We start from the raw sequence: 26,387 nt of genomic DNA, 5'->3' as shown, positions 1-26,387 counted from the left end.
TCTATGTGTGTTAAACATGCTTGTATTATCATTAAACACCATTAACTTGTTAACAAAAATGTCTCTTTCATAAATAAATATAAATTATAAATAGGAATGAGGTAGATCTCCTTGACTTGGTCAATTGAAAAGTAGCTCACCTGCAGAAAAAGTGTGAGCGCCCCTGTTCTAAATAATTCTCTAAAGCGACCCCCCGCGCCCCCAAAATTGTCAAGCGGTAGAAAATGGATAGATGGAAGTTAAAGATAAAGTACCAATGATTGTCACACACACACACACTATGTGTGGCGAAATCATTCTTTGCATTTGACCCACCACCCTTGATCACCTCTTGGGAGGTGAGGGGAGCAGTGAGCAGCAGCGGTGGTCGCGCCCGGGAATCATTTTTGGTGTTTTAACCGCCAAATCCAACCCTTGATGTCGAGTGCCAAGCAGGGAGCGAATGGATCCCATTTTTATAGTCTTTGGTATGATTCGGCCGGGGTGTGAACTCACAACCTACCGATCTCAGGGCGGACACTCTAACCACTAAAAGTCAAGTGAAATGAGGTCATGTATTGGTGATGATAAATGGTTTAAGTCTTTAAAAAAATATATTTTTCTAAATTGGAATATTTTTTTATGATCGCCTTTATATTTGCCTCTAAGCCAGGGTTCGGGAACCTTTTTGGCTGAAAGAGCCATGAAAGACAAATATTTTAAAATGTATTTCCGTGAGAGCCATATTATATTTTTTAACACTGAATACAACTAAATGGGTGCATTTTTTTAAGTAAGACCAACATTTTTAGAGTATAATAAGTCTCTAATTCTTTTTAATAACATTGTTATTTCTAGAACAGGTGCGGTAAGAAACGGATGGATGGATTAAAATGCATGAGAATGTTTTATATTTTGAACGTTATTTTTAACATCGTGATTACCAGCGGAATTATTCATTACTTATCATGTTAAGCAATGTAAGCCAAGATGGATCTGAGAGCCAGATGCAGTTATCAAAAGAGCCACATTTGGCTCTAGAGCCATAGGTTCCCTACCCCTGCTCTAAACCTTTCAAAATAAGACTAAATCTGCACGGACGCAGGAAAATAAACAGTAGCCTAACGGGGCTTGGACCATCGCCTAAAACCCGGAAGTGTCCGGCTGTGCCTCGAGGTCACGTGATCGCAACCCACCTATAGAGTAATACTGGTGTAGATTTAAAGGCCTACTGAAATTAGATATTCTCATTCAAACGGGGATAGCAGGTCCATTCTATGTGTCATACTTGATCATTTCGCGATATTTTTGCTGAAAGAATTTAGTAGAGATCATCCACGATAAAGTTTGCAACTTTTGGTGCTGATAAAAAAGCCTTGCCTGTACCGGAAGTAGCAGACGATGTGCGCATGACGTCACGGGTTGTGGAGCTCCTCACATCTGAACATTGTTTACAAGCATGGCCACCAGCAGCGAGAGCGATTCGGACCGAGAAAGCGACGATTTCCCCATTAATTTGAGCGAGGATGAAATATTTGTGGATGAGGAAAGTGAGAGTGAAGGACTAGGAGAAAAAAAAGAAAAAAAAAAGGTTATATTGTGGGAGCGATTCAGATGTTATTAGACAAATTTACTTGGATAATTCTGGAAAATCCCTTATCTGCTTATTGTGTTACTAGTGTTTTAGTGAGATTATATGGTCGTACCTGTACAACCTGAAGGTTGACCCCGCACCTTTCTTCAGCACCAATCGACGGGTGGTGGCGATGCCCATCTCTGCCCTTCGCAAGGGACCCTCTTCGAAACACAATTTTTCGAAATGATCACTGCATAATACACTGTACTTTGTGTGTGTGGTCCAATCCAACCGTGTTCACTTGACCACTCTGTTCCATAATAAAGCTTCACCGTCATCTTTTGGGAATGTAAACAATGAAACACCGGTTGTGTTTGTGTTGCTAAAGGTGGCCGCAATACACCGCTTCCCACCTACAGCTTTCTTCTTTGATGTCTCCATTATTCATTGAACAAATTGCAAAAGATTCAGCAACACAGTTGTCCAGAATACTGTGGAATTATGCGATGAAAACAGACGACTTATAGCTGGGAACGGTGCTGGAAAAAAATGTCCTCAACAATGCGTGACGTCACGCGCACGCGTCATCATACCGCGACGTTTTGGCATGATACTTCCGCGCGAAATTTAAAATTACAATTTAGTAAACTAAACCGGCCGTATTGGCATGTGTTGCAATGTTAATATTTCATCATTGATATACAGAGGTGGGTAGTAACGCGCTACATTTACTCCGTTACATCTACTTGAGTAACTTTTGGGATAAATTGTACTTCTAAGAGTAGTTTTTATGCAACATACTTTTACTTGAATATATTTTTAGTGAAGAAATGCTACTTTTACTCCGCTCCTTTCATGTACATTCAGCTCGTTACTCGCTACTTTTTTTTTATCGATCTATTAATGTTAGTTTTGGTTTTTCAAAGTAGGATGTATGCATGCCTGCGTTTCACCAACCACATGCAGTCACTGGTGACGTTGGACCAATAAAACAGAGCCAGAAGGTCACGTGACCGTCACACGTCAAATCCGACTTAAAAAAGTTGAAAAATTTATTGGGGTGTTACCATTTAGTGTTACCACTAAATGGTAACACCCCAATAAATTTAGTGGAATATGTACTGTACTGTGCAATCTACTAATAAAAGTTTCAATCAATCAATCAATCAAAAGTGTAAAAGGAAAAAAGACACTTTTTATTTCAACCGTACTTCCCGTCAAAAGCCTAAATTGTAATTTTCCTGAAGGAACTCTCCTGACGGAATAAATAAAGTACTATCTAATCTAATCTAATCTAATCTAATCTAAAGGCTGATCGCACACTTCCTGTCTTCACAATAAAAGTGCCACTCCATCGCGCCTGCGCTATCAAAATAAGAGTCTCCGAAAGCCAGCGCAAACAAGCTAGCAAGCTACGGAGTTTGCCGCCAATGTATTTCTTGTAAAGTGTATAAAAACGAATATGGAAGCTGGACACACAAGATGCCAAAAACCAACGACTTTCATGTAGTATTAGACAGAAAGGAAGAACATTTTTTCTCCTCCATTTGAAAATGTGGACATTTTCAGCACTACTGATTCCAATCAATGCAAGTCATCAGAATCAGGTAATACACCAACTTATATTCTTGTCTTCATTAAAGATACGAATCTATGTGTTAAACATGCATATATATTCATTAAAACACCTTTAACATGTCAACAAAAACAAAATAAATAAATATAAATTATATACTGTGTATATATATATATATATATATATATATATCCATCCATCTATCCATCCGTTTCCTACCGCTTATTCCCTTTTGAGGTTACAGGGGGGCGCTAGCACCTATCTTAGCTACAATCGGGCGGAAGGCGGGGTACACCCTGGACATATTAATATATATGATATGTGTGTGTATGTATATATGAGGTAGATCACCTCGACTTGGTCATTTATTAAATAATTGATTGACGTTGAAAAACTTATTGGGGTGTTACCATTTAGTGGTCAATTGTACGGAATATGTACTGTACTGTGCAATCTACTAATACAAGTTTCAATCAATCAATCAATCAATCAATCAATCAATCAATCAATGGCTACTGAGCCTATGGTGCTGTTAAGTTATTGTGGCTCGATTTGCCTTTTTTTATTTTAATGTATTATTATTTAATATATATTATTGTTTTAGTTGCTTAAGAGATATTCCTGGCTCTGTATTTGTTCATTGCTATTTTTATGTTTTTGTGCATTATTTGTTGCCGTAATCAGGTTACTCATCAGTTACTCAGTACTTGAGTAGTTTTTTCACAACATACTTTTTACTTTTACTCAAGTAAATATTTGGGTTACTACTCTTTACTTTTACTTGATTAATAAATCTCTAAAGTAACAGTACTCTTACTTGAGTACCGTTTTTGGCAACTCTACCCACCTCTGTTGATATATAAACTATCAGACTGCGTGGTCGGTAGTAGTGGTTTTCAGTAGGCCTTTAAATGATTCTCATTGATATCACATCTACTACTGACTGTTTCCTTCAAAGAACATTGGAAAAAGTGACTATAAAAGCGAGCCGGTCTTTGGAAGGAACGACTCTTTAAAATCCGGCTCCCTTCAAAGAGCCATAAGTCCCATCTCTCGACACATAGTGGGCGGAACTCCTGGGTTGATTTCCAGGTGTGTGGCGAAACCAGTGAGGAGATGATTGATATTAAACAAGCTCGCATTTCTATTAGCGGTATCGTTAAAAGTCACGTCGTTGGGCGACCTTGAAGTTTAAAGACTGGTGTTTTGTATCCTGACAGGAACGTGTGCGTAACCACAAGTACCGAAGCGTGGGCGACCTGGAGAAGGACGTCTTTCTGCTGTGTCACAACGCTCAAACATACAACCTGGAAGGATCTCAGGTCAAGAGTTCTACATTTTGGTCTTTGCCTCCGCTCACGTATAATAACTTTGTTGCACACTTTGTGGTATCACGCACTCCGGCTATCTGTAGGTTGTATTTTAAGGTGTGTAGTGAAGCCTGTTTTTTTTTTGTTTTCAAATCTGTTCTGATTACAACATATGTCCTGATGCAACTTTTTCACGTTCGATACGATATCAATATTGGAGCCTTGAGAATTGGCCGATATCGATATATAGCCAAAGTCGTACATACCTTTGATATTTTTCTTGTGTGGGGTGGGTACTGTTCCCATTTGAACCGATACAGTACCAATTCCTTGTACCTGGAAATCAATACTGGTACCAATTTTTGGTATTTGTATGTGTGCTATTAAATGTTAATTGTTTTTGATAATAAAATCTATTTTTTATTGCAACATTTAAAAATGAGCTAATTATGATAACTGCTGTCCTGTTGTTATATATTACTTTATTATCACATTTCTGAGTGTCATTTGTAACTATGACATTAACAAGTCTAAGGCATTGTGTAGCTTATAGTGTGTTTTTTGTTGTTTACTGCGCCCCAAAAAGTGTAAATACTGTAAGTAGTGTACTTATTACGCACCAGATGTTTGATTGTAACGTGCATACTGTTGTCTTGTTGTGATTTTACCGTAGCTTTTGTTGTAGTATTGATAAACAAATTCGAAGATGTTGAAGTTGCCATGTAAAATCGCTAATGCTAAACAGTCGCATGTCATAACTTCCTTCCACATGCTCCGATCTTTCCGATTTCTTTTAATAGTGGGTCAATGTGTAGGGTGGGACGAAACTGCATGACTACTGCAGCGCCTTTACCGCCCCCTTGTGGTGGAAACACTATAACAGTAATAACTTTCTTACACATACTCCGATCTTCCAGAAATGTTTGATGGCTGGTCGGGTTGTTTGGTGGGACGCCACTGCGTAACTAGTGTGGCACCTTTGGCGCCCCCTCGTGGTGAAAAATTGTAAAGCATAACTTCCGTCCACATGGTTTAATCTTTCTGAAAATGTTCATGGTGGGTAATGGTTTTGTGCGGGATGCAACTGCATAACTGCCTTTATCGCCCCCCAGAGAAAGAGGAGAAAGAAGAGCAGAAAAAGGAATATGGAGGAAGAGAAAAATAGGAAAAAAGAGAAAACGAAGAAGAAGGGGGGGAAAAAAACACACAATCACAAAGCCAATGTATATTAGCATAAAGCTTGCGCATTTTAGCCAAAGTGGAGCCTTACTTTACTTACGTCGGAGCGTTTTTTGACTCAATTTTTTTGTTAGCATTGTTAGCATTACCCGGACTGCTTTTCCACCATAGCCTGTGCGTCAGGGGTCACCAACCTTTTTGAAACCAAGAGCTACTTCTTGGGTACTGATTAATGCGAAGGGCTACCAGTTTGAAACACACTTAAATAAATTGCCAGAAATAGCCAATTTGCTCAATTTACCTTTAATAAAAAAACCTCTATACAGTATATAAAAAAATGGGTATTTCTGTCTGTCATTCCGTCGTACATTTTTTTTCCTTTTACCGAAGGTTTTTTGTAGAGAATAAATGAGGAAAAAACACTTAATTTAACGGTATAAAAGAGGCGAAAACACAAAAAAAATTAAACTTTAATTTTGAAACATAGTTTATCTTTAATTTCGACTCTTTAGAATTCAAAATTCAACCGAAAAAAATGAAGAGAAAAACTAGCTAATTCGAATCTTTTTGAAAAAATTTAAAAAATAATTTATGGAACATCATTAGTATTTTTCCTGATTAAGATTAATTTTAGAATTTTGATGACATGTTTTAAATAGGTTAAAATCCACTTTGAAATAAGATTTAAATTTGATTCTACAGATTTTCTAGATTTGCCAGAATAATTTTTTTGAATTTTAACCACAATAAGTTTGAAGAAATATTTCACAAATATTCTTTGTCTAAAAAACAGAAGCTAAAATGAAGAATTAAATTAAAATGTATTTATTATTCTTTACAATAAAAAAAAAATACTTGAACATTGATTTAAATTGTCAGGAAAGAAGAGGAAGGAATTTAAAAGGTAAAATGGTATATGTGTTTAAAAATTCTAAAATCATTTTTAAGGTTGTATTTTTTCTCTAAAATTGTCTTTCTGAAAGTTTTAAGAAGCAAAGTAAAAAAATTAATGAATTTATTTAAACAAGTCAAGACCAAGTCTTTAAAATATTTTGGGGGATTTTCAAATTCTCTTTGAGTTTTGTCTATCTTAGAATTAAAAATGTTGAGCAAAGCGAGACCAGCTTGCTAGTAAATAAATACAATTTAAAAAATAAAGGCAGCTCACTGGTAAGTGCTGCTATTTGTGCTATTTTTAGAACAGGCCAGCAGGCTACTCATCTGGTCCTTACGGCCTACCTGGTGCCCGCGGGCACCGCGTTGGTGACCCCTGCTGTACGTGTTCCTTCACACTTTTTCAGCATTTCCTCAAGCATCTTGAGGGAAAACATCCGTAGAAGAGGACACAAAATAAAATACTAGCGGCTTACCTTTTAAAAAGTTGGTGTTGCAAAATATGCTAAAAATTGTTAGAAAACAAGTCTAAAATTTATGTTGGGGGATTTACCTGTAGACATATTTTTAGGTCCATAACTATGAAATAAGTGCCCATGTAGCATTGAACAACCTTTTAGCTCATGAGTATGCTTGGTAGAAAACCCTAGTTTGATGCTAACTTACATTGGATTTTACATAGACAGGCTAATAATAGCATTAGCGATTTTACATGGCGATTTTAACACCTCCAATTTTAGTAATGATAACTATAACTAAGATGAATGTTCCAACGAAACATCTGGTTGTTAATAAGCACAATACTTACAGTATACACAATTTGTTGGGCCCAAAAAGCTACTTCCTAGTTAGACAAAATACCATACATAGCCTTTCCAGTGCTGCCATCTAATGTCTTGGAAGTGCAACTGCACTCCAAATGGGACTTAACGTATGTATGAAAACAAGATATCACAACTGGATAGCACAGCTATCATAATCAGCTCACTTTTAGATTGTACATTAAGATTTGTTTTTTTAAAACAAACCATAAAATTTACTAACACTAACAAAAATACAGAAAATTAGTACCATTGAATACTGGTATCGATTCCCAGTTACTGAGAATTTATTCTGTCTCGGTTCAAATGTGAACGTTAACCATCCCTACTCATAACAAGGCTAGTTGACTGATGCGGAAACGTTTGTTACTGCATACTTTCTAATAGACTTCTGCCTTGGAGACTTTGTATGTATAAGTAATATGCAACTATGAATATTACATACTTGTTTGTATTGTCAAGCGTGCTGTTTCAAACTGCAATATTGTTAAATGAAGAACACTTATGTATGTCTAGCTTGTGTGCTATTATGTACTTAGCTGTTGTGTAGCTGCTACATTATCTGCCAGTAACCTTTAGCTTTCCATCTTTACCTTTTATAATTTACTTGACTTATTGGCGTATATTAACTTGCAGGATATCAGAGATTTTACATGCAAGCCAGTTTAATCTGACGCTTGTTGTTTTGCTGGTATCAGACTGATATACGCTAAAAAATATCAGATGGGGATGCGCCCAATAGCCACTGGGATAGATTGGGTGGTCATAAACTGGCTCTAGTGCACATATTACTGTTCAAAGATCATTGAAAAGTTCAGTAAGGGACCTTAGAAGGGAAACATCCAGTCCAATACAAATATTAATACTGAATTAGTAAACTTACTCTTGATTTTAATGGTACTCAATATTTTACAAACTCTGTTTCCATATGAGTTGGGAAATTGTGTTAGATGTAAATATAAACGGAATACAATGATTTGCAAAATATTTTTAACCAGTATTCAGTTGAATATACTACAAAGACAACAAATTTGATGTTCAAACTAATAAAACATTTTTTTTTGCAAATACTCGTTAACTTTAGAATTTGATGCCAGCAACACGTGACAAAGAAGTTGGGAAAAGTGGCAATAAATACTGATAAAGTTGAGGAATGCTCATCAAACACTTATTTGGAACATCCCACAGGTGTGCAGGCTAATTGGGAACAGGTGGGTGCCATGATTGGGTATAAAAACAGCTATCCAAAAAATGCTCAGTCTTTCACAAGAAAGGATGGGGAGAGGTACACCCCTTTGTCCACAACTGCGTGAGCAAATAGTCAAACAGTTTAAGAACAACGTTTCTCAAAGTGCAATTGCAAGAAATTTAGGGATTTTAACATCTACGGTCCATAATATCATCAAAAGGTTCAGAGAATCTGGAGAATTCACTCCACGTAAGCGGCATGGCGAGAAACCAACATTGAATGACCGTGCCCTTCGTCGGCACTGCAGCAAAAACAGACATCAATCTCTAAAGGATATCACCACATGGGCTCAGGAAAACTTTAGAAAGACACTGTCACTAAATACAACTTGTAAGTGCAAGTTAAAGCTCTACTATGCAAAGCGAAAGCCATTTATCAACAACATCCAGAAACGCAGCCGGCTTCTCTGGGCCCGAGATCTTCTAAGATGGACTGATGCAAAGTGGAAAAGTGTTCTGTGGTCTGACGAGTCCACATTTCAAATTGTTTTTGCAAATATTCGACACCGTGTCATCCGAACCAAAGGGGAAGCGAACCATCCAGACTGTTATCGACGCAAAGTTCAAAAGCCAGCATCTGTGATGGTATGGGGGTGAATTAGTGCCAAGGCATGGGTATCTTACACATCTGTGAAGGCACCATTAATGCTGAAAGGTACAAACAGGTTTTGGTTTTGAAACAATATATGCTGCCATTTAAGCGCCGTCTTTTTCATGGACGCTCCTGCTTATTTCAGCAAGACAATGCCAAGCCACATTCAGCACGTGTTACAACAGCGTGGCTTCGTAAAAAAAGAGTGCGGGTACTTTCCTGGCCCGCCTGCAGTCCAGACCTGTCTCCCATCGCAAATGTGTGGCGCATTATGAAGCGTAAAATACGGCAGCGGAGACCCCGGACTGTTGAATGACTGAAGCTCTACATAAAACAAGAATGGGAAAGAATTCCACTTTCAAAGCTTCAACAATTAGTTTCCTCAGTTCCCAAATGTTTATTGAGTGTTGTCAAAAGAAAAGGTGATGTAACATAGTGGTGAACATGCCCTTTCCCAACTACTTTGGCACGTGTTGCAGCCATGAAATTGTAAGTTTATAAGTTTGATCATTAAATATCTTGTCTTTGTAGTGCATTTAATTGAATATGAGTTGAAAAGGATTTGCAAATCATTGTATTCCGTTAATATTTACATCTAACACAATTTCCCAACCCAAATGGAAACAGGGTTTTTACATCAACCTACAGACAGTTCACTCACCTCGTCAAATGATATAAAAGCATGTGTTAATCACAAAGAATATTATTTATTTAACAAATAAATCTTAGGCTTAGGTAAGGTTGATTAGAAAAATACGTACAAACCAAATATACTGCACAAGAAGGGGCTCGTGAATAAATGACAAAAAATAAATGTACATACAATTACATTGTGCTAAAATAAAGAAACTCTATTAATAAATGTTTCTTAAAATTAAAGTGCAAAATAAAATGCAGCTTCACCACTTTAGTCATGTTTTTTGCGCTGAAGAAACTTCTCTGACTTTAGCTCAAGACTTATTCTCTTTGTTTAACATTGTCTTTACCGCCACAAGTGGTGGAAAAGTGTATTACAACTGAGCACCGCTGCGACCCATTGGACCACAGCTGAGAATTAGATTTTTTTGCGAACTTCTAGGGGGCGATCAAATGTCTGCCCTAAATAAACACCTGCCCTCTCTACGCCGCCGCAGATATACGAGGACTCCATCGTCATCAAGTCTGTTTTCGAGAGTGCCAGGCTGCGAATCGTCACAGACGAGGAGCCCGGACAAACGGCGGCCTCGACCGTGGTCGGCGTGAGCGCGGCCGACGGCTGCCAAACCGTGACTCCGGCAGGTAAAGTGGCCCAGTGAAAGATAACCATGACACCTATCGACAGAAAACCTTCCCAGGGGTCGTCAGCTTTCCATTATCTCTCTGCAAGAGCTTCAAACGGCGTCGCTCGCCAAGGCGGGTAACGAGGAGACGAGTTGCAACCTCACGACCAAGAAGCCGCTCTTGTACCGAGACCAGGATGTGGAGGAAATCACCTCAAAGGACGAAGGGTGAATTGCGATTTTGTAGCCACCTTTTTCTGTCTTATTGTCAACAACTCTTCTTTCTTTGAAGGACGTGTTTGGAAAGACTGATTGGCTCTAATAAGTCACGTTGCTGTTCTTTTAATTGTTGTTTGTCTCATTTCTCCTACACATAGGATGTAAAAAAAACTGCTTTACTGACTCTTTTTAATCATTGTATTGGAACGAAAGGCCTTCATATTTTCAATAAGTGGGACAAAAGTAGAGACACTTTCCAACTCCTTGACTGGGACCACTCGTGCTCCTTTCTGTGGGAATTTGTGTCACTGATGTTGGATCCCAAAGTTGTTGTTTGGGATTCTTGCACACCAAACTCATCCAAGCATGCCTTCCCAGCACGCACAAGATATGAAAACTATGTTTAGAACTTGCTGAGTTAGGTCCTGGCGTTGAGCAACTCAAAGATAACGCTGGAACAACTTGCTTTTTGACAACGTTTAATCAATGTTGGGTTCTGAAATTTCCTAACCAATATTCTACAACACAAATGACGTTTAGTCAATGTCAATGACGTTGATTTGACCGATGATACCCCAGATCAAATATTTTCCTAATAACAAGATACAAACTCCGTCTCCATATGAGTTGGGAAATTGTGTTAGATGTAAATATAAACGGAATACAATGATTTGCAAATCCTTTTCAACCCATATTCAGTTGAATCTACTACTAAGACAAGATATTTGATGTTCAAACTCAAAAACCTTATTTTCTTTTTTGCAAATAATAATTAACTTAGAATTTCATGGCTGCAACACGTGCCAAAGTAGTTGGGAAAGGGCATGTTCACCACTGTGTTACATCACCTTTCCTTTTAACAACACTCAATAAACGTTTGGGAACTGAGGAAACTAATTGTTGAAGCTTTGAAAGTGGAATTCTTTCCCATTCTTGTTTTATGTAGAGCTTCAGTCGTTCAACAGTCCGGGGTCTCCGCTGTCGTATTTTACACTTCATAATGCGCCACACATTTGCGATGGGAGACAGGTCTGGACTGCAGGCGGGCCAGGAAAGTACCCGCACTCTTTTTTTACGAAGCCACGCTGTTGTAAAACGTGCTGAATGTGGCTTGCATTGTCTTGCTGAAAAAGACGGCGCTTAGATGGCAGCATATGTTGTTCCAAAACCTGTACGTACCTTTCAGCATTAATGGGGCCTTCACAGATGTGTAAGTTACCCATGCCTTGGGCACTAATGCACCCCCATACCATCACAGATGCCGGCTTTTAAACTTTGCGTCGATAACAGTCTGGATGATTCGCTTCCTTTTTGGTCCGAATGACACGAGGTCGAATATTTGCAAAAACAATTTGAAATGTGGACTCGTCAGACCACAGAACACTTTTCCACTTTGCATCAGTCCATCTTAGATGATCTCAGGCTCAGGATGTTGTTGATAAATGGCTTTCGCTTTGCATAGTAAAGCTTTAACTTGCACTTACAGATGTAGTGAGAAACTGTATTTAGTGACAGTGGTTTTCTGAAGTGTTCCTGAGCCCATGTGGTGATATCCTTTAGAGATTGATGTCGGTTTTTGATACAGTGCCTTCTGAGGGATCGACGGTTACAGTCATTTCCGCTTACGTGGAGTGATTTCTCCAGATTCTCTGAACCTTTTGATGATATTATGGACCGTAAATGTTGCAATCCTTAAATTTCATGCAAATGCACTTTGAAAAACGTTGTTCTTAAACTGTTTGACTATTTGCTCACGCAGTTGTGGACAAAGGGGTGTACCTCGCCCCATCCTTTCTTGTGAAAGACTGAGCATTTTTTGGATAGCTGTTTTTATACCCAATCATGGCACCCACCTGTTCCCAATTAGCATGCACACCTGTGGGATGTTCCAAATAAGTATTTGATGAGCATTCCTCTACTTTATTAGTATTTATTGCCACTTTTCCCAAATACTTTGTCACGTGTTGCTGGCAGAAACATTTTTAAGTTAATGATTATTTGCACAAAAAAAATGTTTATCAGTGTGAATTTCGAATATGTTTTCTTTGTAGCATATTCAACTGAATATGGGTTGAAAAGGATTTGCAAATCCTTGTATTCCGTTTATATTTACATCTTACACAATTTCTCAACTCAAATGGAAGTGGGTTTTGTATTTTCTTCTTGTTATGTCGGACCACGTTTACCCATTCTAAGTAATATGCATCAAAGTATAACATCCATCCATCCATTTTCTACCGTTTTGTCCCATTCGGGGTCGCGGCCCCGTGCTGGTGCCTATCTCAGCTGCATTTCGGACGGAATGCACTGAATACCCTGGACAAGTCGCCACCTCGTCGCAGCAAAATATGACATATGCTGGTTCAAGTAAGTTAAAAATCTGCCAACCGTACGAGAAATCTTCCAAAATGTTTATATTTTAGGATTAGTTTGCTTAGTTTAAGACAACATTTAAACTAGAGCTTGTCAAAAAAAAAAATCCTGTTATTACCCCCAGGAAGAAAATAAACATTTCATGCCACAACTATGGATAGTACCATTTGTCTATAAAAAATGGTTGTAAGTACACCTCTGCATAACATTGTATCCATACTGACGTTAAAGAAAACAGAAAAAGCCGAAATAAATATACCATATTTTTCGGACTATAGGTCGCAGTTTTTTTCATAGTTAGATCGGGGGTGCGACTTATACTCAGGAGCGACTTATGTGTGAAATGATTAACACATTACCGTAAAATATCAAATAATACTATTTAGCTCATTCATGTAAGAGACTAGACGTATAAGATTTCATCAAATTTAGCAATTAAGAGTGACAGATTGTTTGGTAAACATATAGCATGTTCTATATGTTATAGTTATAGAATGACTCTTACCATAATATGTTACATTAACATACCAGGCACCTTCTCAGTTGGTTATTTATGCCTCATATAAGGAACACTTATTCAGCCTGTTGTTCACTATTCTTTATTTATTTTAAATTGCTTTTCAAATGTTTATTCTTGGTGTTAGGTTTTATCAAATAAATTTCCCCCAAAAATGCGACTTATACTCCAGTGCGACTTATATATGTTTTTTTCCTTCTTTATTATGCATTTTCGGCAGGTGTGACTTATACTCCGGAGCGACGTATACTACGAAAAATACGGTAGATCGACTTACGATAAAGATTAACTTTATTGACATCGACAATGTTTTTTAGTCTGTTCCATAAAGATTTAAAGTGCATGAATTTGCCTGAAATGAAATCCTCGAAAACTCGAAACATTTTTTTGACCAATTTCAACCATTTGAAAAATAAAATTAAGTAAACTCAATAAATAACAAATTCAAATTGATCAGCAGTATTAATTTAGGAGCACAATTCAACCTACAAAACAAATTAATGGAACAAATTTCATCAAATGAGGACTTCAGGATACATGTCTACAATGAGCATTGTTTGCATTGCACAGCTTTTCGAAGCATGATACTGATAAAGTTTGTTCCTCGGGGGTCACACACGCCCGCCCCACTATTTGACAAGCACTGATTTAAACTAAAATGGGAGTATACGTATTACCCAATGTCAGGTATTTAATCTCACTTCTATTTACATTTTCGCAGTGAAAAGTGTTCACATAACACTAACTATTTCCTTTTCCTATCCTGTAATCTGGCAATCGGAAATTAATTGTGCTTGTAATTAGGGTTCTGTCCTGAATTTGGTAATTTTACCCAACCCCATGTTGCACATGAGTCACTTCTGGTTGCAGACCAGGCAGGGGCTCGAGCGCTTGGCGGGCAAACAGGCGTACAAAGCAAGCATACCTGAAAGAAAGCACTCAAAAGTAAAGCTTTAGTTTTTAAAATGTGCTGGCTCTGTGCTAATTTAAATTAGATACGCCGTATACATGCTACCAACTAGTATTAGCGATTTTACATGGCGATTTCAACACCTCCGAATTTACTGTTGAAGACTAACTCAGATGCAAAGCTGGTGGGTGATAAGTACGATACTTACATTATGAACAAAAGACAAGACTGGCACAGTCAACTTAATGGCAAAGACTACTTCCTGACTACGGCAGCACACCTAGGACAAACAGAAATGAATGCATACTTGCAAATGAGGCTAAGAACTCTAGCACGATATAGAAACTAAACAGTTCAGTCATTAACTCACTATTAAATGTTAAATAAAAAATGTGATATTATTAAACAAATCGACGCTTATTACGATATCAGTTCAAATGAGAAAGGTACTGACTGCCCTGCTTAACAGCATCATGCGATTTACTTTCATGTGAAAAGTACATTAATCATCTTAAATGTGTAAATACTTTGTATATAATGTTTGTCGTTTAACATCGGTTTAAGTGTTAAAAATGGTACATAACTCCCCAAAATGACAGGTTCATTGAGTTGGAGGTGTGTCTCTGTACTTTTGTCCATAAAGAGAGTACTCGTGGAGCATCATCTCCTGCTGTCCACATGCTTGAATTGTGAATGCAAACAAATGTTGGTGTTTTTTTAAGGACAAAGCAAATAAATTGATGCTTTTCTTAGGACTTTGAATGTGAATTTGTAGCAGAGACACTTTTGATGATGTCACGTGAATAAAAGCGACTGCTAAGACGATCCGTTGCTTGTTTGACTGACACTGGAAGGAAAGCCCATGCTATGCTGTTTTGTCACATCTTGTGTGTAAACGTTCTGTTGGTGAACGAAGGACGTCATCATTGGAAATGTCTTTCTTCCGTTCTTTCCCTTGACGGAAATGCATTTAATCAAAACCTCCGCGGAACGACAGTGACGAAAATACGACATATAGAGAGCTAGGATGCCGTGGACAGGTAGATTTACATAAATGGCTCGATGGATTGTGTAAGGGTTTGTGAAACAGACAGTTAGACGGATGGCCTTCTACCTACGGATGGATTGAGGGACAATTGAACAGTCGGTCGGACGGAAAGACAACCTTCCATCAACAGCAGGATGAATGGACGGATGGATGGATAAATTGATGGACGGACAGTTGCTTAAATGGCCTTCCATCCATGGATGGATGGACAGTTGACAGACGGTTCGATACATGGCCTTGCAACCATGGATGGATGGACAGTTTGACGGACTGTTGGACAGATGGCCTTCTTGCCATGAATGGACAGATGGATGGATCGACAATTGAATGACCCTCCATCCATGGATGGCTGGATGGATGAATGAATGGACAGTTGGATGGGTGGACAGATGACTACGGATGTATGATGGACAGGCGGTTGGAGAGATGGCCTTCTTGCCATAAATGGACAGATGGATGGATAGACAGTTAGACCGTTAAACAAATGACTTTCCATCCATGGATTGATGGATGGATGAATGGACAGTTGGATGGGTGGACAGATGACTTAATAGATGGTCTTTCATCCACAGAAGAATGATGGACAGGCGGTTGGACAAATGGGCTTCTTGCCATAAATGGACAGATGGATGGATAGACAGTTGGACAGTTGTACGAATGACCTTCCATCCATGGATGGATGGATGGATGAATGGACAGTTGGATGGGTGGACAGATGTCTGAATAGATGGTCTTTCATCCACGGATGTATGATGGACAGGCGGTTGGACAGATGGCCTTCTTGCCATAAATGGACAGATGGATGGATAGACAGTTGGACAGTTGTACAAATCTATGGATGGATGGATGGATGGATGGATGAATGGACAGTTGGATGGGTGGACAGATGACTGAATAGATGGTCTTTCATCCACGGATGTATGATGGACAGGCGGCTGGACAAATGGCCTCCTTGCCATTGATGATGGATGGATAACAATTGGACAGAAGGCTTTTCATCCATGTCATGGCTTGATAGACAAACAGAAATATGGATCGACAGATAGCATTTCATCCATGGATGGACGGATGGTTGGATGGATTGATTGACAGATAGTTGGACGAATGGCCTTCCATCCATGGATGGATGGACAATGGATGGACGGTTAAACAGACAGTTGGATGGCTGGCCTTCTATCCATAAACAGACAGATGATGGATGAATGGACAGTTGGAGGTTTGTAAAAATGGTATTCCATCCATGGATAGATTAATTGATTGACCGTTGAACGGTCGGACGGATAGTTTGATAGATGGCCTTCCATCCAAGCATGGATTGATGGAATGATGGAAGGTTGGACAAATGGCCTCCCATCCACTGGTATTGGATGAATGGTCTTACATCAAAGTATAATTATATGATCGACAATTGGATGGTCGGAAGGTTGGTTGAACGGAAGGCCTTCCATTCATGAACTGATGACTTGATAGACATACGGAAATATGGTTGGACTGATAGCCTTCCATCCATGGACGGACGGATGAATGGATTGACAGTAGGAAAGTTGGACAGATGGATGGATGGATAAACAGTGAGACGAATGGCCTTTCCTATAAGGATATTTAGATGGATGGACAGTTGGTTGGACAGACAGCCTTCCACCCATGAACTGAGGCTTGATAGACGAACATAATTATGGTAGGACAGATAGCCTTTCATCCATAGATGGACGGATGGATGGATGGATTGATGAACGGACAGTTGGACAAATAGCCTTCCCATCCATGGACACATGGACAGTTTAGAGGGTTATACGAATAGCCTTGTAGCCATAGATTAATAAATGAAGACAGTCGGACAGACAGACATTTGTACGGCGGTCCTTCAATCTATGTATTGATGGATTCATTGAGTGATCGACGGGCGGTCGGACAGACAGACTAACGGCCTTCCAGCCATCGATGGAAGGGTGAATGGAAGGATGGACGAACAGATAGATTTATGTACGCTTTACATAGGCTAATCATTTTAATTTGGGCCTCTAACCATTTATTTTAACCATTTCTCTAATTCAACAGGGTCGAACATCGAGGTTTAAATAATTGCGTACATGAACCTTAATCGGTGGTGTTTTTCTTTGTCAAAGTGCTGGTACTTTCGAGTTGAGTTTCACTCAATCCAAAGCGAGTAGGGTTCTTTGTTGACACTTCATTCGAAGGAATGATATGCATGCAAACGGACTAGTTTGTTACGATAACAAAGACCATGTACCCAAAATTCGGCCAACATTTTTACCATAAAACCGTATCATACGAAAAGTGGGGCATACAAAAATACAAGTAACACTTTCACTAAAATGTAATGCATTTCTATCGGAGTACCAACTGGAGTGGTTGGTACCAAAAAGGTGGAGGTTGGCGTAGTGATATACATATATACACATATATATGTATATGTATGTACTGAACATATATGTATATACATATACATATATATTAGGGGTGTGGGGGAAAATCGATTCAAATACGAATCGAATCGAATACGTTGTGCGATTCAGAATCATTTCTCATTTTTAAAAAAATCTATTTTTATTTTTTTCATCAATCCAACAAACCACTACACAGCAATACCATAATAATGCAATCCAATTCCAAAACCAAACCTGACCCAGCAACACTCAGAACTGCAATAAACAGAGCAATTGAGAGGAGACACAAACATGACACAGAACAAACCAAAAGTAGTCAAACAAAAATGAATATTATCAACAACAGTATCAATATTAGTTATAATTTCAGCATAGCAGTGATTAAAAATCCCTCATTGACATTATCATTAGACATTTATACAAATTAAAAAAAGAACAATAGTGTCACAGTGGCTTACACTTGCATCGCATCTCATAAGCTTGACAACACACTGCGTCCAATGTTTTCACAAAAGATAAAATAAGTCATATTTTTGGTTTGTTTAATAGTTAAAACAAAATGACATTATTGCAATCAGTTGATAAAACATTGTCCTTTATAATTATAAAAGCTTTTTACAAAAATCTACTACTCTGCTAGCATGCCAGCAGACTGGGGTAGATCCTGCTGAAATCCTATGTATTGAATGAATACAGAATCCTTTAGAATCGGACAAATATCGTTTTTGAATCGAGAATCGCGTTTAATCGAAAAAAATCGATTTATTATCGAATCGTGACCCCAAGAATCGTTATTGAATTGAATCGTGGGACACCCAAAGATTCGCATCCCTAATATATATATATATATATATATATATATATATATATATATATATATATATATATATATATATATATATATACATACACATATATATATATATATATATATATATATATACATACATATATATATATATAATACACACACACACACACACACACACACACACACACACACATACATATATATATACATACATACACTATATATGTATATATATATAGATATATATAGATATATATATATATATATATATATATATATATATATATATATATATATATATGCCGTATTTCCATTAATTGCCGCAAGGCATATAGTATGCGCCTGCCTTGAATTACTGCCAGGTCAAACTCGCTTCGCAAAATAATTAGCGCATGCTTAGTATTACCGCCTGGTCAAACTCGTGACGTCACGAGTGACACTTCCCCTGTCACCATTTTCAAAATGGAGGAGGCTGATTTCAATACCGTTAATTTGAAATCGCATAAAGGGAAGCAAATTAAGAGCTATTCAGTAGGATTTAAGGTCCAAGCTTACATCATACTCAAATTTTTACTGCATGCCTTTGGTAAGTGGCGAAGTGAGAAAAGGTTTTAAAATAATTAGCGCATGCTTACTTTTACCGCATGCCTTTGGTAAGCGGTAAGGTTAAAAAAAATAAAAAAAAAATATATATATACATATATATATTTTTTTTTTTTTTTTTTTAACCTTGTCTTACAGATAATTAGTGATCATCTGTCGTCCATTAAACATCTCTGCTGTGAATTAAAGCTAATGGCAGCACTGAGACGGGCGCTAATGTTGACAAACCTCTAATGGTTTTTGGCAGATTAGTGTCTCCCCTTTAATCTGCGGGAGAAGACAATCCTTGGTGTCGTCCCCAAAGGACAACACTCTTTGTTAAATAGACAAGTAATACAGTAGGTGTGTTGTGGTGTCTGGACTCTTAATTGCTCTTCCCACTTGGGAATTGGCGAACAAACTAGTTTTATCTCCTTACAGTTCCTCCCTGAGGAAAACTGCTGTTTGGACGATTTAGTGATCGCTAAATTTCAGATTATAGCAAGGTGATGAGCCTACTGTAAATTAATGCGTATCAACAACAACAACAACAACTCCCCAATAAACATGGATCATAACAAGTTAGATGAGTTTGCCACATTTACATACCTAGGAAGCATTATTGCTGTGGACGGAGGAACGGAGGAGGATGTCGGTGCCAGAATTGGAAAAGCAAGGACCACATTCACGATCCTATATAAAATCCTGAAAGCAAAAAACATATCACTCTAGACCAAACTGCAAATCTTCAACTTAAACATCAAATCCACCTTACTCTACAGTTTAGAAACCTGGAAGATCACCGCCAACATACTCAACAAAACACAGACATTCTTCAAGCGCTGCCTCCGTCGCCTCCTAGGCATCTATCTGCTGGCCTAAAACCATCTCCAAAGCCAACCTGTGGGACCTCTCTAGACAAGACTCGGGGTGTAACGGTACGTGTATTTGTATTAAACCGTTTCGGTAGGGGGGTTTCGGTTCGGTTGGGAGGTGTACCGAACAAGTACACATGCTAGCAGCGACCGGGCTAGGACAACATGCAAAAGCCAAAGCTGGAAGACCCTCCTGCCTCGTTAAGAACTCCCGTTTGGGAACACTTTGGTTGCGCGATACAACAAAGGAGGACGGAGGTTTGCCAACATTGTTCAGCAGCTGCTTCTGACAACACGTCAAATATGTGTTACACCTTTCCTGCTTCCGGCTCCTAGACCGTAGTCAAGGAGCGCAGGTGAGACACTCCTCCAGAGCTGATGTATTCTTGGGGGCAACACCCTTCACTCTACCCGGCAGTGGGTCTCCACAGCTCCGGACTCCAGGGTAAATGAAAAGTCCGGTAATTAGTTGCAAATCGTAGCTTTATTAAGGTCTTGCACACAGCCAATCCAACAAAACACTAGCCACTCCCCGCATTAATGCTATCGCTCCCTCACATGCTGTCACATATTAAAGAGCCACACACACACACACATACGCTAGTCTCATAACACATGCTAACCCATTTGAAGCTTCACCACCGCTTTCAAGCAGCCTCTCCTCGGCGAGTCAGGCAGGGCTAACGCTATAACAAATGTTTTTATGGCAGCAGAATTAAGTCCGTATTGCATTAAAAACTAGATTTTGACCCACTTCTATGGTGGAAGAACAATGAGCCCATATCTCCTCTTACTGCCAAGTTAGCCAGGCTGGAGGGGCGAAAGAAAAGTTAATCTGAGGCTGAGTTGACTTGAAACTGTTTAATGTTGCACTTTTTATATGTAGATGAAAAGTTTTGTCATTTCATTTAATCTGAGCAACAACTTGAGGCAGTTTAATGTTGATGAACATGGACCTCGACTTAAACAAGTTGAAAAACTTATTGGGGTGTTAGCATTTAGTGGTCAAATGTACGGAATATGTACTGTACTGTGCAATCTACTAATAAAAGTCTCAATCAATCAATCAAAAAAAGCACTTTATATGTAGAAAGGTTTTGTTAAGAAATCATTCTGAGCCTTATCTTATTTAGTTTTTATGTTATACTTGTTGACCACATTAACCCTGGCAATGGACCCTGTGTGTATATGTATGTTATGCCATTGTTTACAAATTTGGTAAATAACCCCAAAAATGTATATTTGGTTGTTTTCTTACTGTACTGAAAATGAACCGAACCGTGACCTCTAAACCGAGGTACTTACCGAACCGAAATTTTTGTGTACCGTTACACCCCTAGACAAGACAATAGAAACACAAATCAGGAGGAGGAAATTTAACTGGATTGGCCACAAACTGCGTTAACACAACAGATCAATCACAAAACATGCTCTTACATGGAACCCGCAATGCAAGAGGAAGAGAGGAAGGCCGAGAGCCACATAGAAAAGAACCACAGAGCAGGAGATGAAGGCGCAAGGACGGCTGTCATGGCAACAAATGGAGCGGAGGGCACTAAAGTACGAAGGGAATGGAGGAGTTTCATCTATGGCCTATGTGGTTCTCAGCCTTTTTCAGTGATGTACCCCCTTTGAACATTTTTTTCATTCAAGTACCCCCTAATCAGAGCAAAGCATTTTTGGTTGGAAAAAAAGAGATAAAGTAAAATACAGCACTATGTCATCAGTTTCTGATTTATTAAATTGTATAACAGTGCAAAATATTGCTCATTTGTAGTGGTCTTTCTTGAACTATTTGGAAAAAAAATATATAAAAATAACTAATAACTTGTTGAAAAATAAACAAGTGATTCAATTATAAATAGAGATTTCTACACATAGAAGTAATCATCAACTTAAAGTGCCCTCTTTGGGGATTGTAATAGAGATCCATCTGGATTCATCAACTTAATTCTAAACATTTCTTCACAAAAAACTCAATATTTAACATCAATATTTATGGAACATGTCCACAAAAAAAATCTAGCTGTCAACACTGAACATTGCATTGTTGTATTTATTTTCACACTTTATGAACTTACATTCATATTTTGTTGAAGTAATATTCAATAAATATATTTATAAAGGATTTTCGAATTGTTGCTATTTTTAGAATGTTTTTTAAAACCTCACGTACCCCTTGGCATACCTTCAAGTACCCCCAGAGGTACAAGTACCCTCATTTGAGAACCACCGCCTTAGGGAATTTAAAGGCCTTAGTAGGTAAGTAAGTAAGTATGAGCCGTGTTGACTGTAAAAGTCAATATTTTATTTCTATTGTTCACCATCAGTCAACATTTATTTTATTAGTGACATAAAAAGTTGAATTGTTAGTATTGTCGTATTTTGGAACATTCAACTTTGTCTCGCGGAATTTTTGTTTCTTCTTCAACATGGATCTACAAACTAATTGTACTTCATAATGATCTATGAAATATGCAGAGAAAGACGCATACAAATGTCTTCCATGCTTATCATCTTCATAGTTTGGAAAAAAAGTTTGAAAGAAAAAAAAAAGCTGAGTTGCAAACCATAAAGGTCCACAAAAAAAGTCTATACACATCTGAATTGGGATTCCGAATCCATCCATCCGTTTTCTACCGCTTGTCCCGTTTGGGGTCGCAAGGGGTGCAGGAGCCTATCTCAGCTGCATTCGGGCGGAAGGCGGGATACACCCTGGAGAAGTCGCCACCTCATCACAGGGCCAACACAGATAAAGACAGACATTTACACTCACATTCACACACTGGGGCCAATTTAGTGTTGCCAATCAACCTATCCCCAGGTGCATGTCTTTGGAGGTGGGAGGAAGTCGGAGTACCTGGAGGGATCCTAACCAGTCACGGGAAGAACATGCAAACTCCACACAGAAAGATCCCGAGCGCAGGATCGAACCCAGGACTTCGTATTGTGATCAATACATAAAATTAATAAAAAAATAATAAAGATGTAGGTCAGACCTGGGCAAATTAAGCCAAATTAATAAATTGAGCTTTTCAATCTGGCCCGCCGGACATTCCCAAATAATTTTTTTTAGATGTTTAAGATGGAAAGTGTAGTTGCCTTTAAGATGTGCTGTGATGTTTTCTAATGACTGGAAGTCTTGAACTATACAAAGTATTTTAATGGTTGAAATTTGCGCTTATGGGTGAGATACCAGTTACTATGGTAGTCTAATTAGTTACTATGGTCATCTAATTAGTTAATATGGTCATCTAATTAGTTACTATGGTCGTCTAATTAGTTACTATGGTCATCTAATTAGTTACTATGGTCATCTAATTAGTTACTATGGTCATCTACGTCACAGCAGCTCAGACGAGGCACCAAGCAGTGTGGGCAGGAAGCGTTTCCCCTGACGCAGAATGAGATTTTCACAATAAAGTTCTTAAGTGATAGAATAGAATAGAATACAATAGAATAGAAAGTACTTTATTGATCCCTGGCGGGGAATTCAGCAAATATCAGATATATCAGATTGTAGGTTGGTTTATTTTGTACCCTTTGCTTTCATGTTTCGCAGTTTATTGCATTTTTGTTGCGTTTCCCTTGATTGCAAAATATGTCGATCGAAAGCGGGTGTGACATTCATATTTTCTCAATATTCAGTGTTTTATCATTCATAGAAAACAAATTATTATATTACGTTTTTTAAGGCGGTCTTTCATAATGTTTTAAGCATTCAAACAGACATTATTGTGAGGTTTTGTATTAGTATTCCTAAAAATAGACACATTTTTTTCTGTAAATGTGCCCCCCGAGTCAAAATAATTGCCCAAGCCTGATGAAGGTGATATATATACAGTATATATACACATGTATATATTAGGGGTGTAACGGTACGTGTATTTGTATTGAACCCTTTCTGTACGGGGGTTTCGGTTCAGTTTGGAGGTGTACCGAACGAGTTTCCACGCGGACATATTAAGTAGCATCCCGCACAATGTGTAAACAATGCACACAGAGGCACAACACACGGCATGCTAGCAGCGACCGGGCTACGATAGACTGACCATACCTCCTCTTTTCACCGGATATGTCTTCTTCTGCGGGGCTGTCCGGGTGGAGTCTCTTAAATGCCTCAAATGTCGGCTTTTTAAGTTAGGGTTGCGTGTATTTTCAATATACGTTCAGGATTAAAGGGGAACATTATCACCAGACCTATGTAAGCGCCAATATATACCTTGATGTTGCAGAAAAAAGACCATATGTTTTTTTAACCGGTTTCCAAACTCTTAAAGGGTGAATTTGGCGATTTAAACGCCTTTCAATTTTTCGTTGTCGGAGCGATGACCTTTCACACGTGACGTTAATCCACCATTTTCTCAAACACATTACACACACGAGTCAAATCAGCTCTGTTATTTTCCGTTTTTTCAACTGTTGTCCGTACCTTGGAGACATCATGCCTCGTCGGTGTGTTGTTGGAGGATGTAACAACACGATCAGGGACGGATTCAAGTTGTCTAACGTGGAGTGTGTATCAATTAGCACGGCATGCTAATCGATGCTAACATGGCAAGAATGTGTGGATATGCTGCGACACTCAAAGCAGATGCATTTCCAACGATAAAGTCAAAGAAATCACAAAGGTGAGTTTTGTTGATGTTATTGACTTATGTGCTAATCAGACATATTTGGTCACGGCATGACTGCCAGCTAATCGATGCTAACATGCTATTTAGGCTAGCTGTATGTACATTTGTAGCTATATTTGCATCCAGCCTTTCCCTCCACCCACATTTAATGCCAAATAAACACTTACCAATCGACAGATTTAAGTTGCTCCAGTGGTCAAAAGATGCAATCGTTGGTTAGAAGGCAGTCGCCGAATAGCTTCAATAGCTATTCGCTCAATAGCCTCAGTTTCGTCTTCAATTTCATTTTCGCTGTCTGCCTCCACACTCCAACCATCCGTTTCAATACATGCGTAATCTGTTGAATCGCTTAAGCCGCTGAAATCCGAGTCTGGATCCGGGCTAATGTCGATATATCTTGCTGTTATATCCGCCATGTTTGTTTGTATTGGTGTCACTATGTGACATCACAGGAAAATGGACGGGTGGATTTACAGATTGAAAAAATCAGGCACTTCAAAGCCTTTTTTCGGGATATTCCATGATGGGTAAAATTTAAAAAAAAAAAAACTTCGAAAAATAAAATTAGCCATTGGGAACTGATTTCTATTGGTTTTAACCCTTCTGAAATTGTGATAATGTTCCCTTTTAAAGTGGTGACTCTCCTGGGGCTGCCACCTACTGATATGGAAGAGTATTACACGGCTACACTGCCGAGCTCTCGACAGCACTGACACTCAACCACACATCATTTGCAGACTATGATTACTGGTTTGCAAAAAATATTTTTAACCCAAATAGGTGAAATTATACTGCCTGACCCTACCGGAATCGATTCCCAGGTGTTGGCAACGTATTTGTTGAAATGTAAACGTACCTTTCCAGGTTGGGGTTGTTTAGTCTCCGAATGAAATTACTGTAAAACTAAGCACATCAAAGTACATACATTAATACACATGAAATGCTAAAAACATGTACAACTTGTGCCAATTAGACAGTGTGATATGAGCAAAAACCAGCGACTAAAAGTATAAAGTAAAAAAATATATATTTATATATATGTATATATAGAATTTTCCCGCTAGCTTGATGCTAACATACAATGTATTTTGCCATTGACAGGCTAACGATAATTAGCATCGCGATCTTTTTTAAAACCGTTGTAAACGTCCATACAATGACATTTTGAGAAAACTGACTCGACGTAAAAGAGCAAATGTTTAAGAACTTACAGGCATATATTCTCCAAACTCTATGGAAGTTTAAATTACGACTGCTGACTTCGTACTTATGCTAAGCTAGCCTGCTTCGCTACTAGCACTGACTGGCTACGAAAGCCCGTTGCACCAAACTCAAAATCTATATCTCCATCCCTTAAGCCATTTCCTTCCGTTTGTCCCTTTTGGGGCCGCAGGGGGTGCTGGAGTTTATCTCAGCTGCATCTCCAAAAATAAAAAAATATATAAAATAAATGTTTTTTTATTATTATTAAATTGTGTTATAAATTCTGTATAATTAAAATCGCTTTTTTAAACATTTACTTCAGCAAAACTTTTTCATAAAAAACATGACATTTTGTCGCATAAGCCAGATG

The 26,387-nt window shown here is 38.3% G+C and overlaps 1 protein-coding gene and 1 long non-coding RNA gene across 2 annotated transcripts in view; one reads left to right on the top strand and one right to left on the bottom strand.

The window, feature by feature from the left end:
• Positions 1-11,301, top strand: part of LOC133557033 (probable global transcription activator SNF2L2) — a 33,586-nt gene extending 22,285 nt beyond the window's left edge. The window contains exons 4-7 of the mRNA XM_061907317.1: positions 4,352-4,453; positions 10,309-10,453; positions 10,542-10,662; positions 10,727-11,301. Of these exons, the coding sequence (XP_061763301.1) occupies positions 4,352-4,453; positions 10,309-10,453; positions 10,542-10,662; positions 10,727-10,811 (453 nt within the window). The 3' untranslated portion in view covers positions 10,812-11,301. The remainder of the gene's footprint in view (positions 1-4,351; positions 4,454-10,308; positions 10,454-10,541; positions 10,663-10,726) is intronic.
• The window catches only part of LOC133557034 (uncharacterized), a 53,936-nt gene extending 27,755 nt beyond the window's left edge, over positions 1-26,181 (bottom strand). Inside the window, exons 1-3 of the long non-coding RNA XR_009807654.1 lie at positions 26,026-26,181; positions 25,671-25,717; positions 19,912-20,007 (exon numbers count right to left, since the gene is read on the bottom strand). This is a non-coding gene — a long non-coding RNA (uncharacterized LOC133557034). The remainder of the gene's footprint in view (positions 1-19,911; positions 20,008-25,670; positions 25,718-26,025) is intronic.
• Positions 26,182-26,387: the final 206 nt, after the last annotated feature.

Source organism: Nerophis ophidion, linkage group LG08 (assembly GCF_033978795.1).
Source record: "Nerophis ophidion isolate RoL-2023_Sa linkage group LG08, RoL_Noph_v1.0, whole genome shotgun sequence".
NCBI lineage: Eukaryota > Metazoa > Chordata > Actinopteri > Syngnathiformes > Syngnathidae > Nerophis > Nerophis ophidion.
Note: the sequence above shows the minus strand (reverse complement) of the source record. Positions and strands in the feature narration are given on the sequence as shown.